The sequence below is a fragment of the Halichoerus grypus genome, chromosome 3, assembly GCF_964656455.1.
Source record: "Halichoerus grypus chromosome 3, mHalGry1.hap1.1, whole genome shotgun sequence".
Taxonomy (NCBI): Eukaryota; Metazoa; Chordata; class Mammalia; order Carnivora; family Phocidae; genus Halichoerus; species Halichoerus grypus.
The window spans coordinates 86428683-86443732 of record NC_135714.1 but is presented as its reverse complement, the minus strand read 5'-3'; the positions used below and the strand labels follow the sequence as shown (position 1 = coordinate 86443732).

The window sequence follows — 15050 nt, the reverse complement described above, 5'->3', positions numbered from 1 at the left end:
AAAGCATTATTTTAGTCATCAACAAGGAGAGAAAACTCAGAAAGCAGATTATACAAATATTGATTACAATCAACCTGCTCTGTTTAGTGACGCTGAGGTCTTTAATGTCCAACTTAAGACTTCTTCCTCTATTATTATGTTGTCCAATAGTTTAAAATACCCCAATTAAGCACAACTTTATGATTTGCATAAAGAGCTTATTTAAATAAATAGCATGGTAGTTCATCAATGTTTTCATTCAAATGTAAGAACTTATGTTATATTTAGGTCACATTTAGTAGGCATATACAATAAGCTTTGAGTTAACTTAGTATAAGATGGATAAGACTCAAAAGTAGAGTCAAAAAGGCAATCACCTCCTGTTTTAAGACTTTCATAGTATTAACAGCCAGTTAAAACTTTCAAATTAAATGAACATTGGTTTCTGGGTTGAAATCACCCATCTTTCAAAAAGTAAGGCTGTCAGAAATTACCTTAATATTAGGGTTAAGAAAGGCAATCAACTTTTGGATTTACCTAGGCCACCAAAGTTTACTGTACAGTTCTGGGCTACAAGCTACTGGCTCTTTTCTTGGGGTGAGGAATTCAACGTGAAACGTAAACTTTGTCAAAACATTAGGAATTGATATTTATAAATTGTTTCTTCTGAAATCATTATAAAGCACATCATGCATTCAAAAACCTATGTCTTTCATTTCTGAAAATATGCAATGATAGGACATATTACACGATAAAAATCATTCCCTACTGGGAAAGTTATAAAAAGGTTATTATCTATAACAGTATCCCTTTTTGGCTGAAGGGAAAGAGAATTCGTATGGGTACAGAGACTCAGAGAGGAGACTCTGCATGAATAAAATTCCCAGAGAAATCAGGTGGGGAAAAAAAGGCAAATCTTGCCAGAGTCTGGGTTAGAATTTCATTATTGTGAAAGGCCCCATGTGCTGTATAGAATATGCTAATGATCAGTCCAAGCCCATGATTTTATATGTGATCTAGCTACGGCAAATCCAGAAATGACTCCGAGGGAAAAGCAAGCCACCAACAGCAGATTCACGCTAATCTTGCGACAAGGCTGTAAAATTAAGCCAGTTCCCACATGGGCTCACCCGGCTCTTCTAGCTGACCCCGGAAGCTCTGGTTAAACGCTGGCCATTTATACAAGCTGTTCACTCCACCAATCAAGTTTCCAGGAGATTATTTCTTATAGTACACCACTTGCAACAAATTTTTTTAGCAAATACTTGCCTTACACAGAAACTTCTTTTTTTTGCTCTTTTATTTTTATTTTTATTATTATGTTCAATTAGCCAGCATATAGAAACCTACTTTTAATCAGAAGCTAATTTTCAGTTCTGTGAAATCATTTGAAATATACCTCTTAACATTTCTCTCAAGAAAAAAGAAGGCTGTTTGCCTATATTTTTGAGGCATGTTTGCCAGTTTCTTAAGATGTATGGTCCAGATAAAAAAACAGTCTACATTGATTTGTTGTGTAACCAATATAGACAATTTGCTCTATTCACATTTCTTAGTGTCTCTCGACAATTGTCCCACTCACCCAGGTCCTTCACAGCTGCCTCTCACCCTGACCAGGGCTCTTGGTCCACAGATTCAGAGGCTGCCTAAGGTGCTGGCTGGACAACTCCATGGAACCCTTACAAGTAGGGTGTTCAGGACCAAGAACCATTACATAAAACTATCATTCACTGAGCAAATACTTAATGTGCACTTAGCATGTGCAAGTCATTTTAATAATAGTTTTCAGGGACCCAGAAATCAGAGACCATAAAGGGTCTCAAAGAGCATAAACCATGCCATCGGGAACTTGCCACGTTGCTTTTCTGTTAAGGAAGACAAGGAAAGGGATGATCAAAACACATAGGTTTACTGTAAGCTGTAGTTTTATATTCAAGACTGGCCTTGTAATTACATTTTCAGTGTCAGCACTATTTTTAGCCAGTGTAAAATCCCATTTTGCTACTAATGAAATCCTCTTTCCCCTAAGGAATATAGTTTTAAGAGGCAAGATTTAAACTCAGTATATTTCAATTTTTCTTTAGAGAAACAGGTATGTATTACAGTAAAAAGTACATGATAAACTGGTTTTCTGAAAACAGGAGATACCCAGAGATAGATCCTTGTTACAATAATAGTTTCAGTGTCTTTGAAGCATATTAAAGTTGATGTAGCTCCTGCAAATAAATTTAAATGGATTTCTCTGCAATCTCAACAGTGGCTTCTTATAATAACCTTCTTTGTATAAATTCCTGGCATCAGGACGACAAAGTTTTATGGTACTGACATATTAATGAAACCTCTGATGGTTTATGTTCTCCACTTTAAAAAGGGAAGCATGCTGGAAGTCTCAGATGCACACCGATACCTCAATAATCAACCGGACATGTCACTACTTGTAAACTTAGACTGGGGAAGGAAAGTCAAATGGATTTTTAAAAGAGTAAACTGAGATAACAAAAACCCTATTTACTTCAAAAAGGCTATCCAGGCATGTTTGGTAACTTCCAAGTTAAAAAATATTATAAAAGCAGCACTGGAAAAAATCAGTTAATCAAATTAACAGATCATACAGAACATACTTGAGAATAACAGTTTCTCCTACATCGGACATGTCACATTTCATCAGCATGGATTTCAACTGACAGTTCAGGAACAATTCCTTATACTTTTTCAAACACCAGTGTTCTGGACTGTTGTGGAAATTATGCCCATTAATCATGAGTTTACATGAGACATATCAAGGAGTATCACATACTGAAGAACAGGAGTATTTCAACAATATCATCTCCATATCTGATGAAGTAAGTTATCTATGGGACGGTGAGGCCCCATGTAACTGTTCCATTCAACACTAAAAAGGATAGAAAGGATTACTTCAATTTAAGAAATAAGTGAAAAATGGACTCTTTTATCCTTGTATCTTTCTGGGGAAATCTAACCCCAGCTTTTCTTTATTTCTGGGGTTTTTTTTACTCCTAATGATAGAACATTTGGGGTTGAAATTAATTAAAAAGACAAGCCTTGTCAGATTTGTTAGCACAAGTCAGAAGATCACATTTGCAATAACGTTTTCTCATCTAAAACTAAATTGACAGAGAAAATATGAATTATATGGATAAAAGTTCTAAGTGGACATCCTAGGTCTTTTACCAACTAATTCTGTGAACTTTGACAAGACACAATATCTCTGATATCTCTTTCAATGAAAAATAACAGTAAGTTATTATTTATCCCTTAATTATCATAAATAACACTCTACCTACCTCCTGACATTGTAATAATGAAAATAGATAATATATATAAAATACCTGGGGCAACGTGCTAAATGAATGTCTGCTTTTGTAAGCAAATTAAAAATAAGTTTGTCAAAATCTTTATTTCTCAGAGGAACTTTGCAAACTGGTAAGAGTTGAAGGGAATTTAATCTCAAAGATCAAAGGGCTCAGAGTTTGAAGGGACCTCAGTTTCGAGTCAGACTTCCTACCTGACTCTGGGTACTGAAGGGGTCCCATCTCACTGGGGTCCAAGGAGGCCCACAATTTGCCTGGGCTTCCCAACTAAGCTCGTGGAAGAACAAGGACCAGCAGAATGTAAGGCTTCAACATGACTGATGCTGTGATTCTCTTCCTTAAAACACATTTTAATTAGTATCCGTGAATAGGAACAAGAGGATGAAATCTGATGAAATATATTTTAAGATTTACCATTACATTTTTATCTTTCAGAAAATGGCAGTTCACACATTTTTGAAAAAAACAGCCATGGAAAAGTGGTTTGGCCTGAGAACCTAAAACTTTTACATGCGGCAGAAACAGAGGGGGCTTCTGATTGTTAATCTGTGTCAGACTGGTTTCCTACCTTGACTGCAGGTCTTTCCAGCATATCCGGGATGACATTTGCACTTGTCGGGTCCGATACATTCACCATGTTTGCACTGTGGCCGGCAGACCGCTGTGGAAAGAGGATACCATGCATTATTTCTAGGTCAGTAGAACATCAATCATACAGAATCTGTGTTATGTAGCAGTTTGATAATCAAAGAGAAGACTAAAAATTTACATCAGAGTAGCAGAAATATAAAAATCACTGTGTCTTGGAGTGCTAAAGCACTGTTTAGACTTAATACTCACATACGTGCGGGGTGTGTGTGTGTGAGTGCGTGTGTGTGAATCACTACGTTCTGGAAAATTCACTAAACCTAAGCGCAACGTTAAAATAGTAAAAAAAAAAAAAAAAAAAGGTAAAACTATGAATAAACACAACTGATGTTTGTCAATAGTTACAACTTTACAATAACCTGTATCTGTAATTTCAAACTTATTCCCCCAAATACGCTTCAAAAAGTAGTTCTTAGTCGAAAGATATGGGTATATGTGAACTCCAGATAAATTTCCCACTAAATAATACTTATTTTACTAGAAATGTTATTTCTAATATGAAATGGTTCTAAACAAAATAAAACCCAAAACTCAGTATTTTTGGAACTTGCACTTAAGAATACTTCTGTCATTTTGATCTTTCTCAACCCTAGGTGTGGTACAATTGCCTTAACCCTTGCCATGGCCTATCACAGCAAATAGGAAGTTCTATTTTACATTTATTATCTTCTATCAACTGAGTTTGTCTTTCCTCAAGATTCCAAAACGCTGTAAAACATCATTCAAAGCTTTTCAGTCTTTCACTCCTGCCAAGACACTGGTCAGAATTTATTCTGTCTACTCCATATCAGTGGTTCTCAACTGAGGCCATCTTCATCCCCTACAGAACATCTGATATAAACAGAGACATTTTCAGTTGTCCTACTGGGGAGAGGGTGCTACTGGCATCTAGCAGGTAGAATACAGGGGTGCCCTAAACATCTTACAATGCTCAGACAGCCCCCTCTAGAGCAAATTATCCAGCCCAAAGTGTGATGGCACCAGGCTGAGAAACCTTGCTGTACACCGAATAGGTGGGTGGTGCTATGCCAGATGTGAAAAAAGAAGAAAATTCATTGTATAGCATTGTCACTAGTCTCAAAGAGCTTACGACATAAATGAAGAGACCAAACAATCGTTTTGCATTTAACACATTTGTTTATGAACAAAATGGGTAGCACATATGAAATTTGTGAAGAAATCATCACACAAGCATATTCACAGAGATTTGTACAGAAAGCCTCAGGAGAGACTTGAGTTGGTTCTTCAAGCAAGGGTAGACAGAGAAGGGGAAGACTCTCCAAGGTAAGGAGAGTTATACAGCAAAACAAACTATCATTTACTCAGAGGGCACCAAGGCCGAATCAAGCTAAAGAGATAGCTTACTGTCAGTGGAAAAATGAGATGTAGACAATCATAGATAGGTGACTGGTATCAAATGATGATGTTCCTTAAATTTCAGCTGAGGAATATATACTTTATCTATATGAAATGGGAAGCTTCTGGAAGTTTATTATCATCATCAGGAGAACGACCTGATAAAAAATAAACATTCTGGGGATATCAACCTGGTGGTGATATGAGGGATGAACTAGAAAAAAATCTGGTTGACATGAGAAAGGCATGATCTCTCTGTGACAGAAAAGATGGGCTTCAGTAAGCACTGAACAGCAGACACATCCACCAAGGGGAGTGGAGTTGACAATGACCCTGAGTTCTAAAGTCCCTGACACCTGTTACTTCCCATATCAGCCACGGCTGTTTTCATTCTGGGATACGCTCCTGGTTTCCTCTCTCACAATTCTCCAACTTCGTTTCCTTCAAAACTCGAAATACTCCTGTAAAACTGAGGGGCAAGTTATTTCTGATGTTTTCTACATTTCCTCACTCAACTCTTGTTGACTTTTCCCTCACCTGGCACTCCATGGGACTTATTTGCCAATCTTACTTCAAGGCTTTCCTGTTTGTCACCCCACCTGGACCCTGTATCACTAATCCTTAGACAGTGCTCCTGAAGAAGTATTAAAAAGCTTGCAGAAAGAAGGGGTGAGCTGAGTAGAAGGTGTAAATGATAGAGAAATGCACTTGGAAAATTCTTAAAATCTGATTTTAGACATGGCATGAAATTCAAAAGGAAGCCATTTTGTTCCGATCTGTAAGAAATGATCTATCTAGAAGGGCCTTCCAAAATTATTCTTCAGTTGACTGTATGCCAGTAGATGGTTTATATGCAGTTTTTAAAATAAGTCCCAGAAATAAACCAGTCTTTATATAATTTCCAGGCCCCATAACCAGGAAATGCAAGTTAAAGCTTTTTTAAATCTTAAAAAAAAAGATGTGCCATAAATTTTAATGTTTATATATGAACACAACCTGAACGAATCAACTATCACTGAGGTACCCAGAGGGTCATAATTTAAAAAAAAAAAACTCAAAATCAGTAAGTATCAGTTAAATTAATAATCCCCCCAAATAGCTGGAATTTGAAAATATCTCTAAAAACATGAAAAAGTAGTTTAGGAAGTACTACTTAAGAACATGAAAAAGTTTATTTAGAAGAGGACATGTTATGAAACAAACTCTAGGTGCCTAGGCTATTTTGCCTTTTGACCTCCTGACCAGCTTGATGACCATCCATTTATCATCCTTCCAGGTGCTGTGGAGGAACAAAAGTTTTTATTGTCCCCTTCCCTTTCTCGTTGTTTGTTTTCAGTGCCCTAATCTTGGGCACATCAAATGCACACATTCCAAGAGGCCAAGACTGTTAATGTTTCTTACGTGTTTAGGGTGTCAGTAATTCTCAAACAAACTGCTATTTGCACTTCTACCCAACGGACTATTCACTAAAGTAACCAAGGGCCTATATATTAGCCAACAGCTACAATGGGATAGGTTACTCAAAATGCTGATATCACCAATTATTTTCTCTTACGAAAACACTCAGAAAAATGTTACATAAAGGGACTTTCTCCTATTATCTTGCTAGCATTGGGTCTGTGATGGAATTCAATAAACATGCGTTGAACATTTGTCATATACACGTATTACAGGCGAGTGTTGGGGAGGGGGGAGGAGAGAGAGTCACTGAGGATATGAAAAATTAGCTATGAAACTAGAATATATTGGCCCAAACTTACCAAGAACTCAGAGAAAGAAGATGAAAGAAGGAAGGGGGGAGGGGCAGGATGGTTATAATATAGTATAGTCATAACAACTATGACTATAGGACCCCCTAGAAAATCCTGATCTGAGCAATGTCCCGGAGGTTAAGAGGCTTAGACAGTTGGGATGGAAGACAAAAGCCTTTCAGGATATGCACAAAGTGTGAGGGAAGGGAAGTGAAGGGGTTCTCAGTGAGTGCCAAGTGCTATAGGGGAGCTACACTGTAAAGTGCTTACAACAGCAGAGGAGATCCAAAGAAAGGTTAGGGCAGATCATAAAAGTACTGATGGCAGCAATTGCTGGGTGCTTACCAGTATCTATTATTCCTTCTTCTGAAAACTAGAATGGCTTTTCTGTTTGTTCGTTTTGGGAGTGGGGAATGAGTTAGCATTGGAAAACTACATTCCCTATCTTCCCTGGTAGATCTGGGTAGCCAAGTGACTAAATTCTGGCTGGTTGTAGGTAAACAGAAGTTGGGCTTTTGGAATGCTCCTTTAAAAGGTGGCTGACTAGTCACTGAACTACAGTGGCCACTTTATGACCATGAGGTGATCCTGAGAAGGGAAAAGAGTACAGAGCAAGAAGTCATAATATTAATCCTAAATTAGCATCCTAGCAATTTAGGGCACTGTTCCTTGTGTCACTGTTACTTGCAGCTCAATACAATTCCTAATGGACTACTACTGAACACAACGTTGTGGAATCTGACTTCATCTGTGTTTATTATCAAGCCTGCAAATGTTTTCTTTGGTATGCATTTAGAATAGAAATGTTAGTAGATCCTAGGAAAGAAATACCACTTGTCAAATTTATTTTAGATCTAGAACACCATATAATCATAGAAGTAGCTAAAGAACTTCACTTCTAAATCTCAAGAATTAGATTAAAAGATACATATTCATCTTGAGACGAGAGAAACACTATTCCAACGTCTGTTAAACTGGTCCCCCTCTTGGTCACCCTCTCCACTGTAACATGAGCTTTTGGGAGCCAGCACACACCAACCCTTACAACCTGCTGTGGATCGCAGGTCAGGGGCATAAAAAACCCAAATCAAAAGAGTAAGTGGTGTACTTTTAGCGGTCCACTTTAGAATGGTCTTCTAAAAACATCAAAGACAGAGGATACACGTGATTTAGAGGAAATCACATGTCTCTTGGTGCTAAAGGTTAATCAGGAAAAGCAGTGTTGCTCCTCTGACCTTCACATGGATTGGAGACAAGAACTTTGGGCCCTATTTGGTGGCCCATTCTCCTCTTGTATCACATATGGTTTAGCAACTCAGTAAATAAAAGTCTGGTGAGGATCAGATAGCCAATGAATGATAGTTCCCCCCCCCAAATTGGATGCCAGAATTAAGCCCAAACGGGCAAATCACACTCAAAATTTACTCTCCAACATCCCTATAGCATCATCTCCAAAGCACCCTTAAAATAACCTCTCCGTCATTTTTTGAACTAGAAAAAGCAGCACGTCTCAACTGGCAAAGCAGACATAGCTCTTTCATGTCCCATGCCCACATCTCTTCTGTGGGATTGCAATCTACAATTTTACTCTTGGAAATTCATCCTGATATAAGTGGGGTTCTGAGAGTTGAATGGTTTCCTGACACTGCCATGTAATGAGTTTTCAAATAAGTTAGGGGACAATTAAACTCCCACATCAGTTCTATATAATGTTTCTCAAGGAAACTAATCACCCTGGGAGTCAAGGGTCAACATTTGAAAAAATCAGGACACACTGAGATGCCCAAGCAGGCGGTGGCTCTGGAGAGTTGACAAGGGAAAAACCAACTCAGCCACAGGTGTTGTTAGTGACTTCAGAAGGATTTTCTAATGTAAATAAGATGGTCTGTAGAGTCCTAAACTTCACTTGTAATTTTTGCCATCTACATCATGTTGCTGGTCAGATATGTCAGAACAAGGATCCTCGTCCTCCAGGGTGTGTGATTTAGAAACAAAGGTGACACAGAAGTATGCAAGGGCAGGCAGGAAAATGAACAGATACAAATCCGGGAGATTTCAGAGAGCTCTCATCACATCTAACAAGCTTTGGAGAACCCAGCTATGGAAGAACTCGTTGTGAGGAGAATAGGAACATATGACGACGAATCTTTTTCACAGAACAATTGGCCTTGGAAGAGACACAATTGCTGAAAGAAGCTGGAAACAGCTCAGTGCTGTACTCATGGGGCCTGAAGGACGGGATGCAGGATTTCATGGGGCTCCAATGGAAAGGGCCTTGAGCTACCCCATGGCATAGGTACAACAAAATCCAGAGGAAAGAATCCTACAGATTTTAAGATCTCCAGAGGAAAACAACTCTGCAGCCTTCCTAATATTCTGTACCCTGGTATCCATTATCCTATTTTCAAATCTAAATTCCTGCTGTAGTAAAAACTGAAATAAAGTGCCTCTGATTGTTATCACAATAAAATACTATGTATTAAGTGCTCTCAGTGATACAGAACTCATTCTATATGATTGGTTACATTCATTCCCACAATATCCATAAAAGGCAGGAAAGAGACAGACACTGTACTCAGTTTACCAGCAGAGAAGTGAAAGCGCAGAAAGTTAAGTGATTGCTCAATTTCAGGAAAAAATTCTTATCCCTGTTTCATGGTCAATCCACTAGTTCTTCTTGTGTTTGGAACAAGGCCAGAAAGCCTAGCATTTTGAATCGCTTTGGAGGGAACAGAAGAAAAACCCTAAGGAGGGAAGGATGAGAGGGGGAGAGAAGGCCAAAGTGATTAAAGGTATTTAAGTTACATTTTCAGGAAATGAAAGTTGCAGTTGAGAACACAATCTATATTTGAGAAAATTAAAGTAGTAGTTGCCAGAATATGTAGACATCAAGTAATCTCCACACCATTGCTTGTTCTGTAACAGATTCCAGAGTCTCAATCACTGAAGTCTGTAACTGCTATCTCTTCTAAAGTTCTGCTACAGCTATCAGGTTTTTTGATCTCGTATTTTGTCCAACATTATTTTTTATTAAGGCCTTAGTCATGAACTATAGTCAAATATCAGGTCAACCAATCGATTGATCATTGAGAGCATGAAATTAAAATAACCAAGAGTTTCTGGCCTATATAAGGTTATCTTCCAAGAGTTGTCTGACAGAACTTTATTTTTGTCTTTGGGAACATCTAATTCAGGGACATTTACCAATTACCTATTTCCACACTCACTATTTAACTTTTTTTTTTTTAAGATTTTATTTGTTTGACAGAAAGAGACAGACAGACAGACAGACAAGGAGGGGGAGTGGCAGGCAGAGGGAGAGGGAGAAGCAGGCTCCCCACTGAACAGGGAGCCCGATGCGGGGCTCGATCCCAGGACCCTGGAATCCTGACCTGAGCTGAAGGCAGATGCTTAACCGACTGAGCCACCCAGGCATCCCTCACTATTTAATTTTTAATTCCTGAAGTCCACCAAAGAAAATAAGTGCCTGCATCTGCACCTTTGTATCTCAAACCAACTTCTGTTTAACATAATTAAGCACTATCCGTTTCCACTTAGAAAATCTAAAAGGTGCTATCATTTTGCATTTACTTGCAATTTTAACGTTTCTGCTTCTAATATGATACAAGGGTGGAATTTAGATTAATGTCAAATGAAACTTTATGAACACATAAGAAATTGTTACTATTTATTTGGAAGTGTGAAGTAGGTTTTTTTTGTTTTTTTGGGTTTTTAAAAAGATTTTATTTATTTATTTGACAGAGAGAGACACAGTGAGAGAGGGAACACGAGCAGGGGGAGTGGGAGAGGGAGAAGCAGGCTTCCCACGCAGCAGGGAGCCCCATGTGGGGCTCGATCCAGGGATCATGACCGGAGCTGAAGGCAGACACCTAAAGATTGAACCACCCAGGTGCCCCGGTTTTGTTTTGTTTTTTAAGTAGGTGAAGAGCAACAATAGGCATACCCAGCCCCCAGATCTTTCTTTCTTTTTTTTTTTTTTTTTAAGATTTTATTTATTTATTTGACAGAGAGAGAACAGGAACACAAACAGGGGGAGTGGGAGAGGGAGAAGCAGGCTTCCCGCGGAGCAGGGAGCCCGATGCAGGGCTGGATCCCAGGACCCTGGAATCATGATCTGAGCTGAAGGCAGACGCTTAACAACTGAGCCACCCAGGCACCCCTGGATCTTTGTTTCTAAATACCATTCCACAATAAAAGGAATCAGGGCTGAGTCAGGGAGGCTGGGATATTTTGCGGTGATAAAAAGCAGGGATGATTCAAAGAATGATGGAAACATGTGAAAAGGACATAGGAGCTTGCGTGGGGATGTTCCCACTGGCCAAATTTGGGATAATTTGAGCACCAAGAAAAATAAGAATAGTAATTGATAACAATTAAGTAACAAAAGAATCCATATGTCCAAAATGATTCTAAAAAAGGAGGACAGGGTTCCTCTTTACAGAAGAATGCCAGCTAACATGCAGAAGTAATGACAGAATTTGAAAAAGGCAAGTTTACAACCACCATTGAAATAATTAATTTGAGCAAAAATTATCCACAGATGTTAAAACTTTCACTGGTTAGAAGTTTGCTGGGAAAAAGGATATTTGAACACTTTCAATGTATCATCTGACAGCTTACTCATAAAAAGAAGGTGACTTTCAGTGGAAAAATCTGGTGGACAGAACCTTAATCAAGTGATCAAATTTAGCATCACCAAAAACAGAACTACATCATGTGCAAAGCGAGTATCATAATATATGATCACCTATGTAATATTCTTGCAAAAAAGGTTTAGCCTGAATCGACTGTGGAACATTCTACCAAGCAATTGATGTAGACTCTTTAAAAAATGTCATTGTCGGGGCGCCTGGGTGGCTCAGTCGTTAAGCGTCTGCCTTTGGCTCAGGTCATGATCCCAGCATCCTGGGATCAAGTCCCGCATCGGGCTCCATGCTCTGTGGGAAGCCTGCTTCTCCCTCTCCCACTCCCCCTGCTTGTGTTCCCTCTCTCACTGTGTCTCTCTCTGTCAAATAAATAAATAAAATCTTAAAAAAGAAAAAGTCATTGTCAAGAAGAAAAAAAAAAAAAGAAAAAGAGAAGTCATAGAATTGTTTCAAACCAAAGGAGACCAAGAAGGAATGCCAACTAGATGTACTAAGTAATCCTTGATTGGCTCTGGATCCAAAAGAAAAGAAAATCCATAAAAATCATTATTGGGATAATTGGGGAAATCTAAATATACTGTTTATTACATGATATTATTGTATCTATGTTAAATTTCTTATGTATGATAATTATATTGCGGTTTGTACATAAATGTCCTTGCTCTCAGGAGATGCATGCTGAAATATTTAGGCATCAAGTGTCATTATGTCTCTAAATTACTTTCAAATGGTTCAGCGAAAGAGAGAAAAAATGTACAATATGTTAATGGTTGTACATGAAGAATATATGGGTGTTTGTTGTTCCTACAGTTTCAACTTTTCTGTGGATTTGAAAATTTTCAAATACAAAAATGGGAAAAATTTATAAATACCAGTAGAATAATATGCACACCTTGACAAATATTATTACTTAACTTGTTAGCCATGGTTCACTTCTCAATGCACTCTTGAGAAGGGTTTAAGAATACAGGTGCTAGAGTTAGACCCCTGGAGTCCCAGCTCTACTACTTAGGAAACATATGAGACATATGCAGACTACCCAGATTCTCTCTGCTCTAAAATGCATATCATAGGTTAAACCAGACAAAGTAGCCAGAATTCCCATTTTTTACTAAAGAAATAGTAAACCCATGGGGTGCATATAGAACTTATCCATAGGGTTGTTGGGAGAGTCAATGGAGAAAAATCCAAATAAAGTGCTTAGGACAGTACCCATCTCATAGTAAGAGCTCAATAAGATGTTAGCTATAATGAACGTTATAAGGATGTCAAAGAAGAAAAGTGCCAGTGTCTAAGGCACTGTATTAAGAACTGAGGGAATACAAATCAATAAGATGCCAAGTCCTCATTCTCAACAGGGTAAGTCTAGTAAGGAGAGACAGAAGTAAGCACAGATGTCTTCACAAGAGATGCAGGTAAAGGATACAGAAGAGGAAATGATCAATTACATAGTTTAAGAGAGTCAGAAACGGTTTTGGAAAGGAGCAGAAAGAAATCTACAAGACATCAGACTTTGTAATGTAAGAATTCATTAGAATATAATGAGGCATATTAAAGTATTTGTTTTTGTTAAAAATTATTGTAATTTGTTTTAGCTGGGGAGATGATGCTATAATTTCGAGGTTTACTGAGCAATCATCACAAAAGGCCAGCAAAATTTAATGTGACTACTCTCACTTCTTTTAGCAATCAAAATCCTTAGGTTTAAAAGAGTCACTGATACATAATGAGTTGAGCCATATATTTACTATTAAAATAATGGAATCCCTTTTGTGACTATGCATAGATTTACAGGATGTGAGGCATTCGTCAGTTTGGCCTCCTGCTTTTTTAGGAAAACATTATTTCATTAATTGTTCTCAATTTATCTGGTGAAGAACCTTAGGCAGAAATTTAGTAACAACCTAAATGACCATCAGTAAAGGATTGACTAAAAAAGTGATGGTACAATGGCCTCCCTGCCTCCAGTACTGTGGACTTCAACCAGGCCTGACCTGCGATTACAGGCACCTCACTAACCCACGATTTGACCTTGCCATTCTCCTCCTTACGCTCACTCAGTCACCAACTCCCCAGCATGTTTACTTAGCTCATCGTAGTAACTCAAACACCAACACCACAGCTCTGATTTGACTCCTGCCTATCCCACCAGCCTCCTCTGCAATCACATCCACAAATACACCAACTAATTGCAGTTCCCAGAAAACAACATACTCTGATACCTCCATGCTTTTCCATGCAATGTCCTTCCTTCCATTGTCTGCTGGACTAATACCCATTCAGGTTTCAGTACTACTCAGATTAAACATTACTATCTCCGAGATTTGTTTTAGACCCTCATTCTGAGTTTGGAGTCCTTCTCAGTGCTGTCATAAAGCCTCTCAGTGTTTTCATATGCACACTTCTATCATAAATTATTTATATATGTTTATATTCATATATATATATATATATATATATACACCATGCTATATTATCATTATTACAAAGTTATTTTCCTTATCTAGTTCCATTAGACTTTGAGCTCTTTATTTCTCTTTTAAGATTTATTTATTTTAGAGAGCGGGTGGAAGCAGAGGGAGAGAGAGAATCTCAAGCAGACTCCACACTGAGTGCAGAGCCCGATGCAGGGCTTGATCTCAGGGCACCCAGATCATGACCTGAGCCAAAATCAAGAGTCAGATGCTCAACAGACTGAGCCACCCAGGTGCCCCAACTCCGAGCTCTTTAAATACACCGTACCTGCTCTGAAATAGCATAGTCTCCTGGCAAAGACAGACACGACAGGCAAACAAAGTGTTAATATAGAAAAAGGAATTTCTCTGCAAAGAGGTAAGGGTAGGAAAAGGCTTACAGGAGGAAATGTGAACTGAATCTTAACCGATGAGAAGGAATTCACCATGTGGATGGGTGTCGTGCCCTTCATTCAAGAACCAGCCGCACAGGCAAATCCAGAGACACATGAAGCAGCAGAGGATCTAGAAATACAAGGACAGTCCACTGTGATAGGGTCCAGCAGAAAATAGTCCTTCACAGTGAAGGCAGTGTCAGCCTGGAGGGCCTTGTCCTCAAAGAATCAGGAGTCTATCCATCATTGTGAACATCAATGGACTGTAAGCAGCAGATGCCACAGATTATATTTTATGTGTTTTCAAGCATGTAAATTGGTTTCTTTTTGGAATCTTAATCAAGAGTTAAGATCTATGATCTGTAACATAGGTCATAAGACAGGCAAATTAAATATATTCATTTTCCCAGTAAGCTGTCCTTCCTGAAAAACCACAATCTGGTTATTAAGATTACATCCTATTTATCTT

At 38.4% G+C, this 15050-nt stretch overlaps 1 protein-coding gene across 8 annotated transcripts in view; it reads right to left on the bottom strand.

Annotated features, from left to right (window-relative positions):
• NPNT (nephronectin) overlaps positions 1-15050 on the bottom strand; it is a 78597-nt gene that overhangs the window by 41726 nt on the left and 21821 nt on the right. For all 8 annotated transcript variants that reach the window (XM_078069041.1, XM_036094755.2, XM_078069042.1 and 5 more), the window contains one exon: positions 3880-3972. In XM_078069041.1, coding sequence (XP_077925167.1) covers positions 3880-3972 — 93 coding nt within the window. The remainder of the gene's footprint in view (positions 1-3879; positions 3973-15050) is intronic.